The 25,840-nt window shown below is 37.6% G+C and overlaps 1 protein-coding gene across 2 annotated transcripts in view; it reads left to right on the forward strand.

Annotated features, from left to right (window-relative positions):
* The window catches only part of CENPN (centromere protein N), a 36,277-nt gene extending 11,121 nt beyond the window's left edge, over positions 1 to 25,156 (forward strand). For both annotated transcript variants that reach the window (XM_053700594.1, XM_053700599.1), the window contains 4 exons: positions 3,837 to 3,903; positions 8,926 to 9,038; positions 10,041 to 10,167; positions 23,393 to 25,156. In XM_053700594.1, coding sequence (XP_053556569.1) covers positions 3,837 to 3,903; positions 8,926 to 9,038; positions 10,041 to 10,167; positions 23,393 to 23,514 — 429 coding nt within the window. In that variant the 3' untranslated portion in view covers positions 23,515 to 25,156. The remainder of the gene's footprint in view (positions 1 to 3,836; positions 3,904 to 8,925; positions 9,039 to 10,040; positions 10,168 to 23,392) is intronic.
* Positions 25,157 to 25,840: the final 684 nt, after the last annotated feature.

The following is a 25,840-nucleotide window of genomic DNA, read 5'->3' on the forward strand; positions in this document are numbered from 1 at the left end:
TAGAATCACTTCTGAATCCAGATTAGTAGCCTAAGTAAAAGAGAGATTGGCTTTTCTTTTAATAAATGCTTCTTAAGATAATATTTGGATGCAACAAATTTTAAAATTTTAAATAGACATGTAAACTATAACATGCTGAAATTGCACTATATATTTTTGCTTTCAGCTTTCTTTTATCAAGTCATTTTTGGTTTCTTTAACCTTACTATTGTATGCTAAAAGTGAACTGCAGCATTTTTCTGTTGTAAGTGGGGAAAATAAGGCATACGAGAAATGTTTTGGTAGGAAAGGGCTTGCAGGGTGTGGTGTGTGTGTGTGTTGTTTGTACTTTAATTTTCTTTTTTCCCCTTAAAATTTGAAACATTTTAACGTTCCTGCTCTGACCTTCCCATTTCATAAGCTAAGAATTTGCCTATTTGTCAGTAAAGTGAGCTATTGTTAGTTTCTGGATTCAGTAAAAATTCAGCGTGGTCTTAAAGGGACAATTTACACCCAGAATTGTTATTGTTTAAATAGATAATCCATTAATTACACATTCCCCAGTTTTGGATTACCAACACGATTATATTAATATACTTTTTTACCTCTGTGATTACATTGTATCTAAGCCTCTGCAGACTGCCCCCTTATTTCAGCTTTTTTGACAGACTTGCATTTTAGCCAATCAGTGCTAACTCATAAGTAACTCCACGCGAGTGAGCACAATGTTATCTATATGGCACACATGAACTAGCAGTGTCTATGAAAAACGATGAGGCGGCCTTCAATGGCTTAGAAATTATCATATTAGCCTACCCAGGTTTATTTTTCAACAAAAATTGCTTTGAGAACAAAGCAAATTTTGATGATAAAAGTACATTTGAAAAGTTGTTTCAAATTCCATGCACATGCTGTGTTTGTGTTTAGCTGTAATTTTCCTCTTACTTATTTACTGTGCCCACACATATTATATACACTTTTTCTCACCATTAAATGGACTTTCTAAAGATCCCATTATTTTCATCATATCTTTTTATAATTTAATATAAAAAAATGGAAAAAAACACTTTTTCTAACTTTGACCCCCAAAATCTGTTACACATCTACAACCACCAAAAAACACCCATGCTAAATAGTTTCTAGATTTTGTCCTGAGTTTAGAAATACCCAATGTTTACATGTTCTTTGCTTTTTTTGCAAGTTATAGGGCAATAAATACAAGTAGCACTTTGCTATTTCCAAACCACTTTTTTTTTTTTTTTTTTTTTTAATTAGCGATAGTTACATTATAACACCGATATATGTCTGGAATCCCTGAATAACCCTTCACATGTATATATTTTTTTTTTAGTAGACAACCCAACGTATTGATCTAGGCCCATTTTGGTATATTTCATGCCACCATTTCACCGCCAAATGCGATCAAATAAAAAAAAAAATAAAAGTTAACTTTTTTTCACAAACTTTAGGTTTCTCACTGAAATTATTTACAAACAACTTTTGCAATTATGGCACAAATGGTTGTAAATGCTTCTCTGGGATCCCTTTGTTCAGAAATAGCAGACATAATATGGCTTTGGCATTACATTTTTGTAATTAGAAGGCCGCTACGCACCACACTTGTATTTTGTCCAGCAGTGAAGGGTTTAGTTGGGTAGCTTGTAGGGTTAATTTTAGCTTTAGTGTATAGATCAGCCTCCCACCTGACATATCCAACCCCCTGATCCCTCCCTGACCCCTCTCAAACAGCTTACTTCCCTCCTCCACCCCACAATTGTCACCCCTATCTTAAGTACTGGCAGAAAGTCTACCAGTACTAAAATAAGTCCTTTTTTTTACCTTTTTTTTTTTTTTTTTTTTTCCCCATTATAAATTATATATGTGTTTCTACAGTGTAGGTTCCCCCTAACCTCCACGATCTGCCCCCCCCCTTCATATTTGTGGCCATCTTAAGTACTGTCAGCTGTCTGCCAGTACCCAGTTTGTAATCAAATGTCCATATTTTTTATTTTATTTTTTTATAACCCCTTGTTTTCCGTAGTGTAGCTGTCCCCCCTCAATATCTCACTCTTTCTCTTTAGATTATTATTACAGTATGTGTAAAGCAATCGCGCACACGCTCCCGCCTACCTCCCGGAACAACCGCCGGAACTGCTCCAGCGATGGGCCGCCTCCCTGCCTTGGCTCCCACCCACCAACAATCGGCACCATTGTTGGCCGATGCAGAAAGGGCCACAGAGTAGCCCTCTCTGCATCTGTGGGTAAAAAAGGGTATTGCGGTGATGCCTCAATATTGAGGCATCACTGCAATACCCTGGAAGCGATCACGATCGCTTCCAGCGCTTGAAACCCCAGAGGACGTGCCTGGCACGTACTTGGTCGTTAAGGGGTTAAGTAACGTGGTGGTTCTCTTCATATTGTCAAAACTCACAAACCTAAAGCTGTGTTCTATGTGCCAAAAACCTATGTGCAAAAATAGTTATAAAAGAAATAATCACTAAAATTCACTCTCACAATCCCTTGTAAACCAATAATAAAAAAAAAAAAAAGTCTACAAAATATAAATAGCAGTTATAGGAATATAATCATATATGGTATGATATAAATAAAACTGAAGTCTTTCCCTCTGTTGTATAAAAATATCCAAGGACTGTTAACGTGTCACTCAATAGGAATGAGGTAAAATCACTTAGCTGCAGATATAGTTGTACAGATCTACAAGAATGTTTCAAAGGTAGAAAATAATAAAATCGCAGCTTTCCCCTTCCTTTCCTCCTTTTTTCCGAGTGTTCGTCTCCGGTTCAGCTCCTGACGATGGAATTCGTTGCGGCCCCCACAAAAAAAAATCTGAAACAAAAGAAAACACAGGTCGCCCCGGTGATTCAAGGTACGTACACTCTTTATTAAAAACTACACGTCCATATGCACTTACTCGATAAAGCAATACACTCATGAAAATCAAACGGGTACAAGCTCTCTGTGTGTTCTATCTCCTAGAAAGGATTGAGAGTCTGTGGTATATATTCACTGCACACAAGATACCTCTATGCATAGAGGTATTTTGGGTGCGAATCACAGTACACAGTACTGCTCAGTACTACTGGTCGATATCCCAGGCAGCAGTTAATCCGTAGGCATTAGGATCGTGGAGGTGAATATACGCTACAGACTCATAATCCTTCTGGGAGATAGCACACACCCGAGAGCCTGTACACGTTTGTTCACAAGTGTATTGCTTTTTTTATCGAGTAAGTGTATATGGACACGTCTTTTTAATAAAGTGTATGTACCTTGAATCTTTCGTCTCTTCATATTGTATTGAAAATGCTTTAAATGAAAATATAATATTTGGAGATATTAGATCTAAATATCCACATCTAATAAATCTAGGCCATAGATGGAGGAAGCAGAGTTCATTAATTTCATTTAAAGGGACAAAAAAGTGCAAAAAAAATCTCTAAATTTTGTATTAACTGATAAGAGGGATGGAAACTGTTTAATGTTAACAGCATGTTTTGTATTTTTCTTTTTATAGTGCTATATAAAGTATTCCATTACAATACGCAGTTTATTTGTTCATCTGGTTATGATGTTTGCATTCTGTGTCCAAAATCACTTTGTTTTGACATTTTCTCAGATTATTTCTTATAATGACCTATTAACTTTTTCTACATGACTAGATTTTGGTGGTTAGTGGAGATAGTATCCTGTTAGGCATTTTAAAACATTATTTGTCAGCTTAAAATAACGAGTTAGATATAGATTCCATCAAAATTATAGATTTTCCATAAAATAAATACATTTTGTCTTTAATTTCAACAGTTTGTAACACATTTTCCCATATTGTTTTATTTCAGCCATTCCAGTCGTATCATCCCAAACCACTTCAGGAAAGAAACGTTGATCCAGGACTAAATAAAATAGGTAAGTTGTTAAAGGGACAGTCCAGTCCAAAAAAACTTTCATGATTCAGACAGGGCATGCAATTTTAAACTACTTTCCAATTTACTTTTATCACCAATTTTGCTTTGTTCTTTTGGTATTCTTAGTTGAAAGCTAAACCTAGGAGGTTCATATGCTAATTTCTTAGACAATGAAGGCTGCCTTGCATTTTGACAGGTTTTTCACCACTAGAGAGCCTTAGTTCATGTGTTTCATATAGATAACATTGAGCTCACGTACATGTAGTTACCTAGGAGTGAGCACTGATTGGCTAAAATGCAAGTCTGTCAAAATGAACTGAAATTAGGGGGCAGTTTGCAGAGACATAGATACAAGGTAATGACAGAGGTAAAACGTGTATTATAACTGTGATGATGGTTTATACAAAACTGGGGAATGGGTAATAAAGGGATTATCTATCTTTTTAAACAACAAAAATTCTGGTGTTGACTGTCCCTTTTAATCATTTTCTACACACTAGGTATGTGCATTCGGATCCGAATGCAGAAGTAAGTAGCTGCTTTGTGCCCTTTGTGTATTTTTGTAGCCGGATTCTTGTAAAAGATCCCCACTTTAAGATCTGGATCTGCCCAGATTTTAGTGTGCGGATCTTTTTACAGGAATCAATATGGCTACAAAAATATCCAAAGGGCACAAAGCCGCTGCTTACTTCCGCATTCAGATCCTCACGGAGGATCAGATGTAGATCCCTTCTATAATTTATTTTTTATTTTATTTGTTTTAAAATTTATGCTTCAAATAAATCAAATACAAAATACCATACATTATGGCTCAGTAATAGAAAAAGGAATCACAAAAGTGCGTCAATCTCTAAGAGTGAATCAATATTATTAGTCCGTTTTTTATAACAAGTCCTTTTTAGGTTTCAGAATACTTTTAACAGCTTTCCGTCTTGTAATTTGTAAGTCTCTGTTTCCTGAGTATCCTTATGATCCTCATGTAGGTTTGCTGGTGGAGGTTTTGCCCTTACAGCTCTGGGCTCTTTTTGTTTAAAAACCTTATATAGTGCAGTCCAACCTTAGTCCATTGCTGTTAGATCTTCTTATCCCTAACACGTTAACCTATAAAAACCAGTATGCGTAATAGTGATGAAGATGTTGGATTTGTGGAAGAAAGGTGGAGTATATATTAGGAGGAAGAGGGACACTCTCGCTCTCTGTCTCTATCTCTCTATCGCTATCTTATCTCTCGCTATCTCTCTCTATTCTTCTACCACTGAGACTGTAAGTTTCCCAATACCTTGGTATCCATGTTTGAGCACTATTCAACATCAGTATTAGCAATGCGTTTTTTTATTGTGTTTCCTAACTTGGGGAGCGAAAGAAATAAGAGTATTTGCGGGTCGTTGGGCAGTGTCTTACCTATTACATCTGCTATTTGATGGAGTACATCTGTCTAGAATGTCTAGTTTGGTTCAGTTCCACCATAAGTGTGTTGGAGTGCATATTTCCCCACAACCTCTAACAATTATTGTTAGCTGACTTGTAAAACATTTGCAGCCTGCTAGGGGTTAGATACCATCTTGTAAGAAACTTGTAGTTTGTCTCTAGAATTTTTGTGGATATTGACGCCTTTTTAGTTATCGAAAAGGCTGTGGACTAGTCTTTGGCTGATATTTGCAAATTCTCCATGGTATCTGTCAGGAGTTGTTTATATAGTATAGAGGTTGCGCGTCACAGTGGGGTGTCCTTTAAGCATAACGTTTCGAATTCTGTTTAATTTCTGACTATGTGGTGTTTTGTTGGGGTGCGTATTTATATAGTGGCTAATCTGCTTCTGTCCACCCTCGACTTTGGGGTTTCCCCTTTGGTTACTGGGGTCCACTGGGTCTCTTACATGTGTGCCGGTCGTTACCAGTGCTATTAGTCGGCTTAGAAGCTATTTTTATTGGGTTTAGGTAGTGCGGGCCTAGGAGCTACTGCATAAGGTGGCCAAGCTCCACCCCCCATGTTTAATTTTTTTTTTTTTTTTTAACCATTGAGTGGACTATTAACTTTTTTTTTTTCTCCTGACTAGTAAACTATAGTGATATTTTTCCACCTCTGTATATGTGTGTATAAAATATATATCTCAAAAGCTACTAGCCAGGCAAAAATTTCATGCACCACTTCTGATGATAATTAAATGTCCGAAAACAATGCCAAAGTTTGTAATGTTGCTATTTTCCCCCTACATTGTTTGCTTCCCTTTTTTATTTTTTCAATTTACAATGTGTGTAGCCTGGCTTTAATTTATCCCTCCAGGCTACAGCATCACACAAGCTGCAACTACACAAAGTTCTACTGCCAAACTAGGCAAATTAGGAGGGGCGTAAATGTAAGTGTCCCCATTTAACTGGTTCAATGCTCATGATGAGGCATCCTCGTCATGCATGGGGATCGCTTATCAGGAGCTCTTTTCGGCTGCCCCCACACTACAGGCTAGGGATCATTGGTGGCCGAGTAGTTGTTTCCACCAAGCCATCGGTTGGATTATCGGTGACATCTTCACAAATGTGTGTGTGGAAGTTACAAAGGGGCAGGCCACGGGAGCTGGATGGGGGAGGTCATTTAAACCCCTCAATCTTGGCTCCCTTACCAGCTACAGATAACCAATACCCTTTGCCTGCTTTTTCAAATGTTAAGGTATTGAAAAGTACCAAGCCCCTTTATAAATAAAAATTGGGTACAAAAAAGGAAAAAGTTAATACATAAGGTTTTACACTTGATTATAGTTTTAGGGTTACATAATAAAAAATGTTTTTAGACCCACAGTAAAGTTTTATATGCTGAATCTGCTGATCCAGCTAAAAAAAAATCATTAAATCCTTTATGTGCGTCACTCACTGAAACTTTTACAATAGTGTTTAAATGTAAGCGGTAAAAAAAAAAAATCGGCTTAGCATAGTGGTGCAAACAAAGTTAAGCAGCGAAGAAGTTAAACATTTTTGAAATATATCTAAATAAGGGACTTGAAAATAAGCACTCACTTGTCTTTAGTCAACTGTGCAAACATTCTTTTAATTGTGTGACGTTTCGGGATAAAAATTGTCTGAAGGGAATTTTTATCCCCAAACCTCACACAAGTAAAAAAAATTGTTTGCACAGTTGACTAAAGACCAGTGAGTGCTTATGTTTTTGCCATTATCAAGATTTACTTAAGAGCACCCTGGCACCTAAACCAATAGTATAAATAAGTGACTTTTTTCTTGAATGATTCAGATAGAGCATGCAATTGTAAGCAACTTTCTAATTTACTCCTTTTTTAATAATTTGTCTTTGTTCTCTTGCTATCTTTGTTTGAAAAGCAGAAATGTAAAGCTTAGGAGCCTGGCCCATTTTAGGTTTAGAATCCTGTATAGTGCTTGCTTTATTGGTGGCTACATTTAGTCACCAATCAGCAAGCACAACCCAGGTGCTAAATAAAAAATGGGCCAGCTCCTAAGCTTTACATTCCTACTTTTTAATTAAAGATAGCAAGAGAACAAATCTGGTTTAGTTTCCCTTTTAAAGGGACACTCAAGTCAAAATAAACTTTTACGATTCCGATAGAGCATGCAGTTTAAAGACACTTTACAAATTACTTCCATTATCAATTTTTGCACCATCTTTTTATACTCACTTTCTGTTGAACAAGATCCTACTGAACATGTGCACAAGCTCACAGGGTATACGTATACTAGTCTGTGATTGGCTGATGTCTGTCACATTAAAGGGACACTGAACCCAAATTTTTTCTTTCATAAATTCAGATAGAGCATGCAACTTTCTAATTTACTCCTATTATCAAATTTTCTTCATTCTCTTGGTATCTTTATTTGAAAAGCAAGAATGTAAGTGTAGATGCCGGCCCATTTTTAGTGAAGAACCTGGGTTATTCTTGCTGATTGGTGGATCAATTCACCCACCAATAAACAAGTGCTGTCCAGGGTCTGAACCAAAAAATAGCTTAGATATCGTCTTTTTCAAATAAAGATAGCAAGAGAACGAAGAAAAATTGTTAAAAGGAGTCAATTATAAAGTTGCTTAAAATTGCATTCTCTATCTGAATCACGAAAGAACAAAAATTTGGTTCAGGGGGCCGGCAAAATGGGAGAGAAAATACATTTGTCAGTAGTGAGTAGGTGTTATTGCTTTGTCTTTATTATTATACACTTGTTAATTATGCAATTCTACTGCATTGAGTGGTTCTTTAAGATACGTTTTCAAGTAGTTTGTTCAGAGTTTGCAGAATTTTGGTGCTTGTTCTAATGCAAACTTTGCATTCTCCAATTCTTTAAAGCATGTCATTTTTGCTGTACTGACCCTAGATAGCAGTGAGTTTAACACCAACTCGCCAATGTTTGTGCAACTGCTGCTTCTGATTTACCAGCAATTACCAAAATTGAGAGAGAATTGTGCTGAAGACTTTTAAGGAATGATTTGCTTTACACAATGTTTAATTAAACTGCTGATGATTCTTTGATATCCATTACTTGATATGTCCTACCATTGGCTCGCATGCTAAGGTACCTTTTGTGAGCTTAAAGGGATACTAAACCCAAATTTCATGATTCAGATAGAGCATGCAATTTGAAGCAACTTTCTAATTTACTCTTATCAAATTTTCTTTGTTCTCTTGCTATCTTTATTTAAAAAGCAGGAATGTGATGCATAGTAGCCGGACCATTTTTGGATGAGAACCTGGGTTATGCTTGCTTATTGGTGGGTAAATGTAAGCCTCCAATAAGCAAGTGCTTTCCATGGTGCTGAACCTAAAATTGGCTGCTAAGATTTACATTCCTGCTTTTAAAATAAAGATAGCAAGAGAACGAAGAAAAATTGATAATAGGAGTAAATTAGAAAGTTGCTTAAAATGTCATGCTCTATCTGAATCGGAAAAGAAAACATTTTGGTTCAGTGTCCCTTTAAACTTCCTTTTGCATGCTTCCTTATTGATGTGTGCAGCAGAATGTAAACTGTAGTGATATTTTACCATATATTATGCATTTTTGTTTTTTTCTAGTTGATCCAAGAGTGACATATGAAAATATGAGAGAGAAGGAGAGGGTCCAGCACATAACCCGTGAAACCTTTGGAGATGGGCCACAACCAAAACTAGAATTTGCTTCATACAAGGTATTACCTGCCCTTTGTAGAATTTGAATATGAAGGTTTTTTTTAAAAGCTTTGAATCTGTGCCATTGAGGGAGATTTCTATGTAGTTAAAGGGATATGAAAGTGTTTTGCATTATAGCTTGCTTATATCTGTGTATAACCTTTGCAAATATGTTAAAGGGACATAAAACAGTTGGGATAGAGACAAAATATAATATGTACTTTAATTACTTTACCTGCAAATTTATAATGTAGTGCCTCGCCATTAACCCTTTCTTTTAAGTTTCCTAATTGTATAGCTTTAACTACCCCCACACAATTCCTTTTTATGGCTGTATCTATATCCACCTTTGATTTGGTAGAATGGAAGACTTAAACACTCCTCTGCTGGAGCAGGACTAGAAGCAAATGAGCTGCTGTAAACTCGGTTGAACTACAGTGCCTGTGTTTCTGATGCTAAACACTGATAAGGGGCAGGTGGATCAGACTACTCCAGACAACATGGCTATGTTACTAATTTTGCTTATTTTTGAAAATGATTTTAAAATACTTGACGGCAATTTTTAAATAATTTTTGTTATGCAAACTATTTTTACTTAATTAGCCCTTTTAGGATATACACAGATCTCAACGTGTTTTATGGCACTTTAATCACAAAAGTGAAGTCTGCTCCAGAGCATCAGTTTGCTACTGAGCTCTAATCGGCCAATGAGACGTGTAGCCACCAATAACCACTTAGTTCCCAGTAGTGCAATCCTGCTTCTGAGTCTAACTGTGCATGCTTTTCAACAAATTATACCAAGAGAATAAAGTCAATTTGACTATAGAAGTAAATTAAAAAGTCTTTTTAAAAATTGCATGTTTTATTTGAACTATCAAAGTTTAATTTTGACTTTTATGTCCCTTTAAGGAATATGTGGATGTATAAATGTCACAGTCCTGGGCATTAGGAAATGTATTGACAATTATATTTAAATATGGTCTATTATATACAGAGATACAATTTTTTTTTTTTCCCCCCAGCTTGAAACAATGTTCAGAGTTGAAAATAAAATTGGTGTGTTAGCTGATCGTACAGAACCTTTCCGTTGTGTTGTCAAGTTTTCAAGTCCGCATCTTCTAGAGGCAATAAAGTCCTTAGCACCAGCTGGTAAGTAAGCTATCTTGTTTACTCTCATTGTAACGTCCTTGAGCTGTAATTAACTCATTACTGATACGTAATAATACCCCTCTGAGGAAATGTGAAACACGACTAGGGTTATTTTATTTAATTTTCTTTCTTTTTTTTAACCATTTAAGACTGAGGTTTTTCAGTTTCCATGCTTAAATAAAACGGCAATATTTGGAATTTTTGCTCACTATTTCGCCATTATTATCCGCTCTCTTAAAGTTATTGTAAACCCTAGCGAATAACAAACACTAGGATTTACCATCACTAACGATAAACATTAGGTTCTCTCATGGTTATGTGAAACTCGCCCTATCAGCAAAGTAAATCGCTAACACAGTGCCTGTGGCAGGCACATCGCATTCTTCAATGAGGTGACGTTTTCACCTCTAGACCAATAGCTGTGAGTGTCAACTGAAATCCTAACACGGCTATTGGTCTAGAGGTGAAAACTTCACCTTATTGGAGAAAGCACGTTGCCGTGGGTGGCCGGCGGCGCTGTGTTAGCGATCTACTTTGCTTTTCATTTTTCTTTATAACCATTTCTACAAAACTAGTGTAGCTAAAGAAAAATACATACAAATAGATTCATTATGTAGTCCTGATTTTAGGTATACCCTATATGTCTGTTTCCATGCAATGTATATCAAATATAGGCCAATTACTACAAAGATGGCATTATTGGTATAACGCTAAAATTTGCTATGCTTAGACTGTAAGCTTAATAGCGGTTATCTAATTCAAAACTGCTACACAAAAGTATATATTTGTAGAATTTAGACACCCAAGGGTTTTTAGCTAGAGGTATTTTGACACATGTTTAACCCTTTTATTACCAAGGACAGGTTTCCAGCAGTAACATGATACATGCTGATCGCAGCATATATCTCATAAATGTAGGAACCCTCTGACAGGCATGGGATCACAAGGGCTCCCTGGCCCTGCGATTGCTAGCATGGTGTGTCTTCTATTACGCTATTAATGACCACAAAATACTGTAGAAATGAATAATAGAGAAATATCAAATAACAAGACAATGCAATAGCACTTTGAATTTAAAACAGTAGAATAAATTCTGGCAAATTTTAAAGTTTAAATCAATTTATCATCGGACAATAACAAAATGCACCTACGTATAAACTGAGTCGTAGGGGCTGGAGCCTCAGAAATTGCACATATAAAAATGTGCACGTTTTTGATAATGGAAGTGTACTGGAAAGTGTTTTTACATTGCATTCTGAATCATGAAGGTTTAGTTTTGACTTTAACTGCTCACTATGTTTGAGTTAACTTTATGATTGAATGAGTATTGCTAGTTTTTTTTCTTGTGGGAAGCCTGTTTCACAGGGAACCTGATAAGTTGGAAGAGGAGTCTTGCAAATGCCATGGTTTCTCAACCATGATCCTCAATTACCCCCCAACAGGCCAGGTTTTCATTATAACTGAGCCAGTGCACGGGTGAAATAATTGGCTGATTGGTGAGAGCAGGTTAGTAACCGTGGTGGTACTGATCAGCTGATTATTTCACCTGTACACTGGTTCAGCTATAATGAAAACCTGACCTGTTGGGGGTACTTGAGGACCGCAGTTGAGAAACATTGGCATTAGTATATTATCACAATATACTTGCTAGTCTTAAAGGGACAGTCTAGTCAAAATCGTACTTTCATGAGTCAGATAGGGCACGCAATTTTAAACCACTTTCCAATTTACTTTTATATTTAAAGGGACATTAAACACAAATTTTTTTATTTTGTGATTCAGATATCGCATGTAATTTTAAGCAACTTTCTAATTTACTCCTATTATCAAATTTTCTTCATTCTCTCTGTATCTTTATTTGAAATGCAAGAATGTAAGTTTAGATGCCAGCCCATTTTTGGTAAATAACCTGGGTTCTTGCTGATTGGTGGATAAATTCATCCACCAATAAATAAGTGCTGTCCAGAGCTCTGAAACAAAAAAGCTTAGATGCCTTTTAAAGATAGCAAGAGAACGAAGAAAAATTGATTATAGGAGTAAATTAGAAAGTTGCTTAAAATTGCATGCTTTATCTGAATCATGAAAGAAAAAAATTGGTTTCAGTGTCCCTTTAAATTTGCTTTGTTCTCTTGGTATTCTTTGTTGAAAGCTAAACCTAGGTAGGCTCCTATGCTAATTTCTCAGTGCATTTTGACAGTTTTTCACAGCCACATAGCGCTAGTTCATGTGTGCCATTAAGATAACATGCTGGATTTATTTATGAGTCAGCACTGATTGGCTAAAATGGAAGTATCAAAATAACTTAAATAAGGGGGCATTCTGCAGAGGTTGGGATACAAGATAATCACAGAGGTAAAAAGTATATTAATATACCCGTGTTGGTTATGCAGAACTAGGGAATGGAGTAGTAAAGGGATTATCAGCAGCAATCTATCCTATGTTCCAATGGCACCTTGTGTTTGCTAATCCAATTGTATCATTTAAAAAAAAAGAATCTGATTGATCATTAGAAAACCCTTTTGCAATGATGTTAAAACATCTGAAAACTGTTGTGTGGATTAAAAAAGCAACTCTATCACCAGTCACACTACGGGTGAGACATTTGAAATTAAAACCCACATTAATTGTGGCACAGATTATGTTATTTATGTTCTCACATGCGAATGTGGACTACAATATTTAGGACGTACCTGTAGGGTGATAAGAACTAGATGGAGTGAACACAAGAGGAACCTCACAAATGGTTCTCTAAAACATAGCGTGTCTAGACACGGTGTTAATCAACACAAGAAGCGTGACACTTTTGTCATTACTCCTTTAGAAAGCATATCTAGCTCGTACAGGGGCAACAGATATCGTCGTTTACGCCAGAGGGAAACATACTGGATATTAGATTCCAGTCTCTTTCCCTCTGGTCTTAACAAAGTAATAGATCTAGCAGCCTTTTGAGATATAGTAGCCCTTTTTCCATGTTTAATTTTAAATAAATATCCTTGCACATTATTTATATAGCACTTATAGTTTGGGGTTTTTAATGTTAGTATGGGTATACACATATATGAATCACCGTTTACATATGGTCATACTTAGTTCGTACACTTCCGTCCCCTAGACTTTTGTATTATATCTAGACACTTATTCTAACCGTATCATAGTTCTAGTTCACTTATTAACACCACATACATATTGATTACATTAGTATTGTCGTCATAGATCATCATTTTGTAATTGTATTAATATCACTTATCACTTATGATTACACACATATTGTACACACAGGTAGTAAATATCACCAATTTGGTGTTAATATATTATTTTCATGCTATATTCACTAGATTATCACGCACAATAATTTTTGTCCCAGCTCACTACACATAGAGAATTGTCCTAGAATTGTTATATATAATCTCATTAATATACTACATAGTCACATAACACAGTCACACTATGGTTTTAGTTCACTATATATAGAGAATTGTTCTAGAATCGGTATATATTTATAGTGACACATTGCACTATCACAGAATATTTATTGTTTACACGTTTCCTAAGTAAATGTTTTAGTATTACTATAAATAACATTGTTTTCTCCTGTTAAGTGTAGTCAGTCCACGGGTCATCATTACTTATGGGGTATTAACTCCTCCCCAACAGGAAGTGCAAGAGGATCACCCAAGCAGAGCTGCTATATAGCTCCTCCCCTCTACGTCACACCCAGTCATTCTCTTGCACCCAACTAATAGATAGAATGTGTGAGAGGACTGTGGTGATTAAACTTAGTTTTTTATATCTTCAATCAAAAGTTTGTTATTTTAAACGACACCGGAGTGTGTTGTTTCCTTCTCAGGCAGAATTTGAAGAAGAATCTACCTGAGTTTTTGTATATGATCTTAGCGGACGTAACTAAGATCCGTTTGCTGTTCTCGGCCATTCTGAGGAGTAAGGTAACTTCAGATCAGGGGACAGCGGGCAGGTTCACCTGCAAAGAGGTATGTTGCAGTATATTATTTTCTAAGGAATGGAATTGACTGAGAAAATACTGCTAATACTGATATAATGTAAGTACAGCCTTAAATGCAGTAGTAGCAACTGGTATCAGGCTGACATGTATATATGTTTTCACTTAAGTATTTCTGGGGAATGGCACTTCACTGGGAAAATACTGTATGCATATAACTTTTAGCCTAACTTGCAGTGTGAGCGACTAGCAGCAGGCTTTTTAATGACATTTCATATATTAGATTTTAAACGTTTACTGGCATGTTAAATCGTTTGATTATCTGAGGTACTTGGTGAAAATTGTTTTGGGCTTTATTTTCCACATGGCTGTTATAGTGTGAGTGGGAGGGGCATATTTTGGCGCTTTTACTACGCATCAGAAATTCAGTCACAGTCTGTCTTTTTCTCCCTGTATGATCCAGGACGTCTCCACAGAGCTCAGGGGTCTTCAAAACTAGTTTTGAGGGAGGTAATCACTCACAGCAGACCTGTGAGACTGTGCTTGACTGTGATAAAAACGCTTATATTGTCAATTGTTATACGTTTTTTTCTGATATTAAGGGTTAATCATCCATTGCTAATGAGTGCAATCCTTTGCTAAATTCAACTGTTAGTTTTTTTGTGTGCTTCTTAAAGACACAGTAACGTTTTTACATATTGCTTGTAAATTTAGTTGAAAAGTATTTCCAAGCTTGCTAGTCTAATTGCTAGTTTGTTTAAACATGTCTGACACAGAGGAATCTCTTTGTGCAATATGTTCAAAAGCCAAGGTGGAGCCCAATAGAAATTTATGTACTAATTGCATTGATGCTACTTTAAATAAAAGTCAATCTGTACATGTTAAGCAACATTCACCAGACAACGAGGGGGAAGTTATGCCGACTAACTTGCCTCACGTGTCATTACCTGCATCTCCCGCTCAGGAGGTGTGTGATATTGTAACGCCAAGTACATCAGGGCGGCCATTACAAATCACTTTACAAGACATGGCTAATGTTATGACTGAAGTTTTGTCTAAATTGCCAGAACTTAGAGGTAAACGAGATCACTCTGGGATGAGAACAGAGTATACTGATAATGCTAGGGCCATGTCTGATACTGCGTCACAATTTGCAGAGCATGAGGACGGAGAGCTTCATTCTTCGGGTGACGGATCTGATCCAAATAAATTGGATTCAGACATTTCAAATTTTAAGTTTAAGCTGGAAAACCTCAGTGTATTGCTGGGGGGAGGTGTTAGCGGCTCTGAATGATTGTAACACAGTTGCAATCCCAGAGAAAATGTGTAGGTTGGATAAATATTTTGCGGTACCGACAAGTACTGACGTTTTTCCTATACCTAAGAGACTTACTGAAATTATTACTAAGGAGTGGGACAGACCCGGTGTGCCTTTCTCACCCCCTCCTATATTCAGAAAAAATGTTTCCAATAGACGCCACCACACGGGACTTATGGCAAACGGTCCCTAAGGTGGAGGGAGCAGTTTCTACTTTAGCTAAGCGTACCACTATCCCGGTGGAGGATAGCTGTGCCTTTTCAGATCCAATGGATAAAAAGTTAGAGGGTTACCTTAAGAAAATGTTTGTTCAACATGGTTTTATATTACAACCCCTTGCATGCATTGCGCCTGTCACGGCTGCGGCAGCATTTTGGTTTGAGTCTCTGGAAGAGACCCTTGACTCAGCGACATTAGATGAGATTTCACTTAAGCTTAAAACCCTTAAGCTAGCTAATTCATTTATTTCTGATGCCGTAGTACATTTAACTAAACTTACGGCTAAGAATTCCGGATACGCCATTCAGGCACGCAGAGCGCTGTGGCTAAAATCCTGGTCAGCTGATGTATCTTCTAAATCGAAACTACCTAACATACCTTTCAAGGGGCAGACTTTATTCGGGCCCGGTTTGAAAGAAATTATCGCTGATATTACTGGAGGTAAAGGCCATGCCCTGCCTCAAGACAGAGCCAAACCCAGGGCTAGACAGTCTAATTTTCGTGCCTTTCGTAACTTCAAGGCAGGAGCAGCTTCAACTTCCTCTGCTCCAAAACAGGAAGGAGCTGTTGCTCGCTACAGACAAGGCTGGAAACCTAACCAGGCCTGGAACAAGGGCAAGCAGGCCAGAAAGCCTGCTGCTGCCCCTAAGACAGCATGAAGTGAGGGCCCCCGATCCGGTAACGGATCTAGTGGGGGGCAGACTCTCTCTCTTCGCCCAGACTTGGGCAAGAGATGTCCAGGATCCCTGGGCGTTGGAGATCATATCTCAGGGATATCTTCTGGACTTCAAAGCTTCTCCTCCACAAGGGAGATTTCATCTTTCAAGGTTGTCAACAAACCAGATAAAGAAAGAGGCGTTTCTACGCTGTGTACAAGACCTTTTACTAATGGGAGTGATCCATCCAGTTCCGCGGTCGGAACACGGACAAGGGTTTTACTCAAATCTGTTTGTGGTTCCCAAAAAAGAGGGAACCTTCAGACCAATATTGGATTTAAAGATCCTAAACAAATTCCTAAGAGTTCCATCATTCAAGATGGAAACTATTCGGACAATCTTACCCATGATCCAAAGAGGTCAGTACATGACCACAGTGGTTTTAAGGGATGCTTACCTTCACATACCGATTCACAGAGACAGTTCTCAATGCCCTTCTGGCTTGGCCTCAGTTAGCAACTCTGAGGTTTATCAGGTTTCAGTCGGACAACATCACGACTGTGGCTTACATCATCCATCAGGGAGGGACAAGAAGTTCCTTAGCAATGATGGAAGTATCAAAGATAATTCGCTGGGCAGAGTCTCACTCTTGCCACCTGTCAGCGATCCACATCCCAGGAGTGGACAACTGGGAGGCGGATTTCCTAAGTCGCCAGACTTTTCATCCGGGGGAGTGGGAACTTCATCCGGAGGTCTTTGCCCAAATACTTCGACGTTGGGGCAAACCAGATATGGATCTCATGGCGTCTCGCCGGAACGCCAAGCTTCCTCGTTACGGGTCCAGGTCCAGGGACCCGGGAGCGGTCCTGATAGATGCCTTGACAGCACCTTGGACCTTCAGGATGGCTTATGTGTTTCCACCCTTCCCGATGCTTCCTCGTTTGCTTGCCAGGATCAAACAGGAGAAAGCATCAGTGATTCTAATAGCGCCTGCGTGGCCACGCAGGACCTGGTATGCAGATCTAGTGGACATGTCATCTTGTCCACCTTGGTCTCTGCCTCTGAGACAGGACCTTCTAATTCAGGGTCCTTTCAAACATCAAAACCTAATTTCTCTGAAGCTGACTGCATGGAAATTGAACGCTTAATTTTATCAAAGCGTGGATTTTCGGAGTCAGTAATTGATACCTTAATACAGGCTAGGAAACCTGTTACCAGGAAAATTTACCATAAGATATGGCGTAAATACTTACACTGGTGCGAATCCAAGGGTTACTCATGGAGTAAGGTTAGGATTCCTAGGATATTGTCTTTTCTACAAGAAGGTTTAGAAAAGGGTTTATCTGCTAGTTCGTTAAAGGGACAGATCTCAGCTCTGTCCATCCTTTTACACAAGCGTCTGTCAGAAGTTCCAGACGTTCAGGCTTTTTGTCAGGCTTTGGCCAGGATTAAGCCTGTGTTTAAAACTGTTGCTCTGCCGTGGAGCTTAAACTTAGTTCTTAACGTTTTACAGGGTGTTCCGTTTGAACCCCTTCACTCCATTGATATCAAGCTGTTATCTTGGAAAGTTCTGTTTTTAATGGCTATTTCCTCGGCTCGTAGAGTCTCTGAATTATCAGCCTTACATTGTGATTCTCCGTATCTGATTTTTCATTCAGATAAGGTAGTTCTGCGTACTAAACCTGGGTTCTTACCTAAGGTAGTCACTAACAAGAATATCAATCAAGAGATTGTTGTTCCATCATTGTGTCCTAACCCTTCTTCAAAGAAGGAACGACTCCTGCACAATCTAGATGTAGTCCGTGCCCTAAAATTTTATTTACAGGCAACTAAAGATTTTCGACAAACTTCTTCCCTGTTTGTCGTTTATTCTGGACAGACGAGAGGTCAAAAAGCATCTGCTACCTCTCTATCCTTTTGGCTTCGTAGCATAATACGCTTAGCCTATGAGACTGCTGGACAGCAACCTCCTGAAAGGATTACAGCTCATTCTACTAGAGCTGTGGCTTCCACTTGGGCCTTTAAGAACGAGGCCTCTGTTGAACAGATTTGCAAGGCTGCAACTTGGTCTTCTCTTCATACTTTTTCCAAATTTTACAAATTTGACACTTTTGCTTCTTCGGAGGCTGTTTTTTGGGAGAAAGGTTCTTCAGGCAGTGGTTCCTTCCATATAGAGATCCTGCCTGTCCCTCCCGTCATCCGTGTACTTAGCTTTGGTATTGGTATCCCATAAGTAATGATGACCCGTGGACTGACTACACTTAACAGGAGAAAACATAATTTATGCTTACCTGATAAATTCCTTTCTCCTGTAGTGTAGTCAGTCCACGGCCCGCCCTGTTTTTTAAGGCAGGTCTAAATTTTTAAATTATACTCCAGTCACCACTGCACCCTATAGTTTCTCCTTTCTCGTTTGGTTCTCGGTCGAATGACTGGGTGTGACGTAGAGGGGAGGAGCTATATAGCAGCTCTGCTTGGGTGATCCTCTTGCACTTCCTGTTGGGGAGGAGTTAATATCCCATAAGTAATGATGACCCGTGGACTGACTACACTACAGGAGAAAGGAATTTATCAGGTAAGCATAAATTATGTTTTTGTTTATTGCACACTTAGCATATTAATGCTTACTTTTAGTGATCCTTAGATAGTCAAAATATTTGTATGACACTATAAGACGCCCCCAGTCATACATCACTGATTACAGAACACTTTATATTGGTAGTTACGATATTTTCAGATAGAGGCTACATACTTTAGGATTGGTTCAGTAGAGGTTTGGTCTGATACAAGGATCTGATTGGTGGAATATCACCAGATGTCTGACAACACAGAATATCGCTAGTTGTCAGACATCACAGACCTAAGATCACTTTGTATTGGTAGTTACGATATTGTCAGATAGAAGTTACACACTCTAGGATTGGTTTAATAGAGGGAATGTCTGACACAATGACTTGATTGGTGGAATATCGCCAGTTGTCCGACACAGTGATCTGATTGGTGTAATCTCGCCAGACGCTCACTCGGCTGTTAGTTCAGCTGCAGAATAGTTTTTGCTGGACGTTGCCATTTTCATTGAAATTGTTAACTCGCATTGACATAGTTTGAATAATAGTAACATGGGTCAATCATGTTATCTACTCTACTAGCTACCCTGGATTGTCTATCAAATATGATGGTGATATATAAGGTGATTTATATTACTTATTCGTCTAATGGTGCAACATTGCTAGATGTTTGTTCAGCGGTGAAAAAGTATGCAGCTTGTCACTGTTGTAGCTTACTGGCATATTTAATAATTTTTTTTCTATTATCTTTTTTTTAAAACAAATATTTTAACTATTGAAAAAAATATACTGTATAGCAGATTCAAACTTAGAGGTTTGAAATTAAATTGTCTCTTATGTTTGCTATTCTCTCTCTATCGTGTCAGCAATTTGCTTCATAGTTATTTATAATTTCTGAGCAGGTGCAAGATGTCGATCTAGGTGCATAATAAAAACTGATATGCATTACCATTAATCAACGTTTTCAGTGCAACTTCACAAATAAATTACTAGCAAAATGGCCATATTGTTTTTGTGCTTTCTTTGCACTAAAGTTCAATGACTGGTTATGCTATTTATTTTTTATTTAATTTTTTTGTTTCTTTAAAGGGACATAATACTCATATGCTAAATCACTTGAAACTGATGCAGTATAACTTTAAAAAGCTGACAGGAAAATATCACCTGAGAATTACTATGTAAAAAAAGGAAGATGTTTTACCTCACAATTTCCTCAGCTGATCATAGCAAGTGCTGTGTAAAAAGTTATACTTCAGCTGCAGGTAAAAAAAAAATAATGAAGAAATAAATTGCAGCCAATCGGCATCAACGGTGCTGAGGTCATGAACTTTTACTGTGATCTCATGAGATTTCATAGTAAACTTCCTTAAACTGAATAGGGAAATAACAAGAGTGTGCACGAGGCTCACTCCCTTGCATGTCCCGGGACAGACACACTTATTGCTGCTTAAGTCCTTTGCAATGGGGTCTGAATACTTGTGACATTTTGAGGTAAAATCTTTATTTTTTACATAGAGATGTTCAGGTGATATTTTCTAGTTGTTTTTTTTACAGCTATGCTGCATCACTTTCAAGTGTTTCATCATTTGGGTATTATGGCCCTTAAAGTGAAATATAATCTGAATAAAGAAAGCTTACAAAGTTGAAAACTTAAGTGTGCACACAAAAACATATAAAATATAATATTCAGGCTGTGTAGACTAAGCTGTAGGTCATGTCCACATAAGGCCAGCAGACTGATTAATTGTCCTTAAGTGAATGCCAAAATGCTGGAAGTTTTCTAAAAGTGATGGTGAATCTTGGCATTTGTGAAACGCTAGGATTTACCAGTGGAACAAATAAAATTAAGATATTTAATCCTTTTATGGGTATGTTTCCCTGCAAGCAAGGATTTGGGTCTATCTGTGTCCACGTCAATCTCTTTAGTAAGAGTAGGGGTGGCTTTTAGCAGTTAAAAGGCCGCAAGGTAGTCTTTGCTTTACTTTTAATACTTTGCTACCCCTTTTGCAGACAGCCAGGGTTGGTTATTTTTTTTTCTTTCTTTTACCTAAAGGTCCATGACGGAGTGGAGTACCTGTCACACCTAAGTAGCTGTTATCTATTCTGCAGCTGGATCCAAGGTAAGTGCCTTTGTCTTCTAGGTACTGAAGGACAGCAGCACTTAAGAGGTTAATCCTCATAACCAGGGATTATAGCTCCTGCCTGGACTCGCAAGATCTGGTTTGCGGATCTGGTGAAGATGTCATCTCTTCTACCTTGGAGGTTACCTCTGAGGAAGGACCTTCTAATTCAGGGTCCATTCCTCCATCCAAATCTAGATTCTCTGAAGCTGACCGCCTGGCGATTGAACGCCTAGTCCTGTCGACGTGGTTTTACGGAAGCAGTTATTGATACTATGCTTCAGGCTCGTAAACCTTTTACTCGCAGGATTTACCATAAGATATGGCGTAAATCCCTTTTTTGGTGTAGGGTGAGGATTCCCCGAATTTTATAGTTTCTTCAGGATGACCTGGAGAAAGGTTTGTCAGTCAGTACTCTGAAAGGTCAGATTTCTTTACTGTCCTTTTGCAAAAACGTCTGGCAGATTTACCAAATATTCAAGCTTTTGTTCAGGCACTGGTCAGAATCAGGCCTGTGTTTATACCTGTTGCTCCTCCTTGGAGTCTTAACTTAGTTCTTAAAATTTTGCAGCAGGCTCCGTTTGAGCCGATGCATGTTGCTGATATACAGTTGTTATCTTGGAAGATTCTTTTTCTCTCTGCTATTTCTTCCGCTCGCAGAGTTTGAGCTTTCAGCTCTGCCGTGTGCATCCCCGTACCTTATTTTTCATGCAGATAAGGCGGTCTTTCTTATTAAATTTGGGGTTTATCTCTAAGGTGGTATCTGATCTAAACATTAATTGGGAACATTTTTCCTTTTTGTCCTAATCCTTCGTCTCATAAGGAACGTCCTTTTGCATAACTTGGATTTTTTTTTATTTTCGGCAATCTTCTGCCCTTTTTGTTGTTTTCTCTGGAAAGTGTAAGGGTCAGAAGGCAACTTCCTCTACTCTTTCCTACTGGTTAAGAAGTGTGATTCGTTTTGCTTACGAGACTACTGGACAGCAGCCTCCTGAGAGAATTACAACTCATTCCACTAGGACTGTCTCCTCATCTTGGGCTTTCAAAAATGTAGCTTCTGTGGAACAGATTTGCAAGGCGGCAACATGGTCCTCTCTGCATACTTTTTCCAAATTCTACAAATTTGATACTTTTGCCTCGGCTAAGGCATCTTTTGAAAGAAAGGTTCTTCAAGCAGTGCTACCTTCTGTTTAGGTCTCCTGCCTTGTTCTCCATTCCTGTTCATTCTATGTCCTCTAACTTGGTTTTTGGTTTCCACTAGTAATTGGAATGAAGTCATAGACTCTCCATGCCATAGGAGAGAAAACAAAATTTATGCTTACCTGATAAATTTCTTTCTTTCTGGGCATGGAGAGTCCATGACCTCGCACTTCTTTTAAATTATGCTTCAGCAGTTTTTTGTTTTTTTTTAGTAAGCCTCCGGCACCTCTATACCCTTGTTTCTTCTTTTTCCATTTTCCTTCGGGCTGAATGACTGGGGATTATGGGTAAGTTACATTTAACAGCTTTGCTGGGGTACTCTTTGCCGCCTCCTGCTGGCCAGGAGTTGTATATCCCACTAGTAATTGGAATGACGTTGTGGACTCTCCATGTCCGGAAAGAAAGTAATTTATCAGGTAAGCATAAATTGTGATTTTTGCTGTGAGATGATCTTAGCCATTTACGTACTAGCTATCTGGCATGGCACCAAACAGAGGCACTTTAATTCATCAAAATTTACATTTCACTCGTGTTGTGAAAAAATACTTACCTTTTAAACTTGACAGCTGCTCCAGCTTCCTCCGCCCGTCGCAAAGAAATTTCTGGCGTCAGAAATGATGGATCGATCATCCTCCAATCACAGCTTCCCCCCTGGGGGAATCAGTGTCTGATTCGAATCCGTGATTGGAGGATGCCGGATTCCTCATTTTAGACCCAGGAAGAGGCTTTGCAACGGGCGAAGGAAGCTGGAGCGGCTGTCAAGATTAAAAGGTTTCTATTTTTTCACAACACAAGTGAAATGTGAATTTTGATGACTTAAAGTGCCCCTGTTTTTAATTGAATTTTTAAAAAACGGGCACTTTAGCATCAAAATTTACATTCACTTAAGAGGCGGAAACGTCACCTCACAGCAAAATAGTGTTCTGCTGTGGGCTGCCTGAGGCACTCAGCGCGGCTAGCGCTTCAGATAAATAAAGGAACTTTCAGCATGAAGTATTTTATACTTTATAACTGAAAGTCCCCTTTAATTGTTCCACTGGTAAATTCTAGGATTTTCTAGGATTTGCCATCACTTAAAGATCCTCAAATTTGTGTTATGGAAAGGAATATTTAAGAAAAATAATTTAATATTACTTGAAAAAATTTATTTTTATTTATTTTTTAATGTAATTTTCTCTTTCTTGTAGGTTTGGCAGAAGCTCCGGTTTCAAATTTACTGACGTGTATACCTCATAAGGCCAGGAACATTTTTAAAATCACTGAAAGGAAGGGTTTGCATCCTGCTAGCAGCCAAGCAACACATGTGTGATGTCTTTTACATAGTGGACAATTCAACAGACATTTGCACGTTTTAGCAAATTTCTTGCTTCAAGCACCTACAGATATTGATGCAGTCTTACAGTGGTTACTTGGTAACATTATGTGTTACTTGTTGGCACAGATGATGATCAAGAAGCGTCGGATTGTTCAAGTCTGTAACAATAAAAAATCCTTACGTCAGTGAAAGTTTAATGCACCTTAATATTGTGAATTAACACATAATATACAATATTTTTAGTTTTCCCTACCACACCCTTTGGGTAGGCATTGAGCTTTTTTTTTTTTTTTTTTTTTTAAGTAATCCGAATTAAATGGGATTGTCTGGTGACCATTTTTATTGTAATATTAGCTCGGTGACCGTTGCTTAAATTATATGCCGAAATAAATTCTAAAAAACGTGTTTTGTTTTATTAGGACCTGTGTCCTGGGAGAAGTTTTCTTTTGTGTTTGTTACTTTCAAAAGCAAAGGTGTATCCCTGTAGTTAGTTCGTTTTTTTTTTGGACACATGGAGGAGGAAGCTGCCACTAAAGTGAATAGGCAGTTGTGCACAGCCACCTGGTACCAAATATTTTATCCTTTTCACAAAAGTCCCTAATATTTGGGCTATTTACTTGCACTACTATCGCATATGGTATGTATGTTTGCATATATAGAGTAGTTAGTTGTTTTTTTTTGTGTTTTTTTTTTATTTTTGGACAACTTTCTACTGAATCCCTGAAATAAAATCTAACATTTGGAAATAAAACAACCATCAGCAGATCACCTAGAGAAATATTTCACCTTACCAAGCAAAATGTGGGAATCCATTGCATATTTCTCTGGATAGCGCTGGCTCATGTTCTTAATGTTTGCATTGTTGATGCATTTTTATTCAATCTACCATGCAAAGATTTTATTTTTTGGCTAATATTACTCATCAATATTCCACATTCCACTGCCAGTTTTGTGTTATCAATAAAATTGTGTTATAGTAACTTCTGAATAACTGGCTCTAGTGTGAACTGCTATTTTATAGGATGCTTTCCCTTTAACCTCTTAAGGACATGTGACGGAATTTTTCCGTCATAAAACAATTGAGCAAACTGAAAGCTGTGTCCTTAAAGGGTTAAACCAGTATTTCTGTTTGTAATCTGTATCGAGATCTTCCTTTCTTCATGGGTACTTGCCAATATCTGTTACCCTGAAATATAGCTGGCTTCCAAGTTGAATGTTTTTAAGATATTACTTGTGCCCCAGAGTCCAGCTGAAAACCGGCTTACTAACTGCTTACAAAACCAAATCACTTCTGTACAGCAGTATAATGTAAATGTGTGGCTTTTAAATTGTATCAGTATGTGGCTTTTAAATTGTATCAGTATGTTTAAATAACTTTCTTGCTTTCGGTAGTTGTGTATATAATGTCCTGTCTATTTGGTATAATACATGGCTGTACTTTTTAACATTGTGTAGACACACATAATTGTTTTTTGTTCTGTTGAATAATTTAACTTTCTTGCATTCAGTAGTTGTGTATATAATGTCCTGTCTATTTAGTATAATACATGGCTGTACTTTTTAACATTGTGTAGACACACATAATTGTTTTTTGTTCTGTTGAATAATTTAAGAAAAATTAAAGCTATAAAAAGAGGTTCTGTTTCAGTAACATTCTAAAAAAAAAAACCTGAAGAAGATGTTTTGTTTTGTCAATAAATTAAAGAAATTCAAGTATTTTAAAAGATGCTGATAGAAACCTTACACGTCCCACAGCTGGCCCACTTCCTTCCCTACTGATGATGGAGACGCTGTACAAGTGGTCACTCTGGAGAATGATATATTTTTATATTGTGTGTTATACACACAATTCACAAATGTTAATGTGAGAGGTTATATTCTCATCCAAAAGTCAGAAAATTTTTAACATATAAAACACTGATCATTGGCATAATTTTTGTGACATCACTTATGACATATCTTGACATAATAATAACATAAATGTCATTAGTTCACACAATATCTTTATAAATGTATGGCAAGTAAATGGGTGCAGCAGTTAGGAAACAAAGCATTACTAAACTAAGAAAAAAAAAAGGATACACTTTGTAAGCACTCCGAGGTCGAATGTAAACAATATTGGTATTATAAAGTCACAAATGTAATCCAAGGATTGAGAATGGGGAGACAAGAAATTGACTTGGGTTAAAATATAACTTTCTCTTACTTGGTGTATCCAGTCCACGGATTCATCCTTACTTGTGGGATATTCTCAATCCCTACAGGAAGTGGCAAAGAGAGCACACAGCAAAGCTGTCCATCTAGCTCCCCTCAGGCTCCG

This window comes from Bombina bombina, chromosome 1 (genome assembly GCF_027579735.1).
Source record: "Bombina bombina isolate aBomBom1 chromosome 1, aBomBom1.pri, whole genome shotgun sequence".
NCBI classification, from domain to species: domain Eukaryota; kingdom Metazoa; phylum Chordata; class Amphibia; order Anura; family Bombinatoridae; genus Bombina; species Bombina bombina.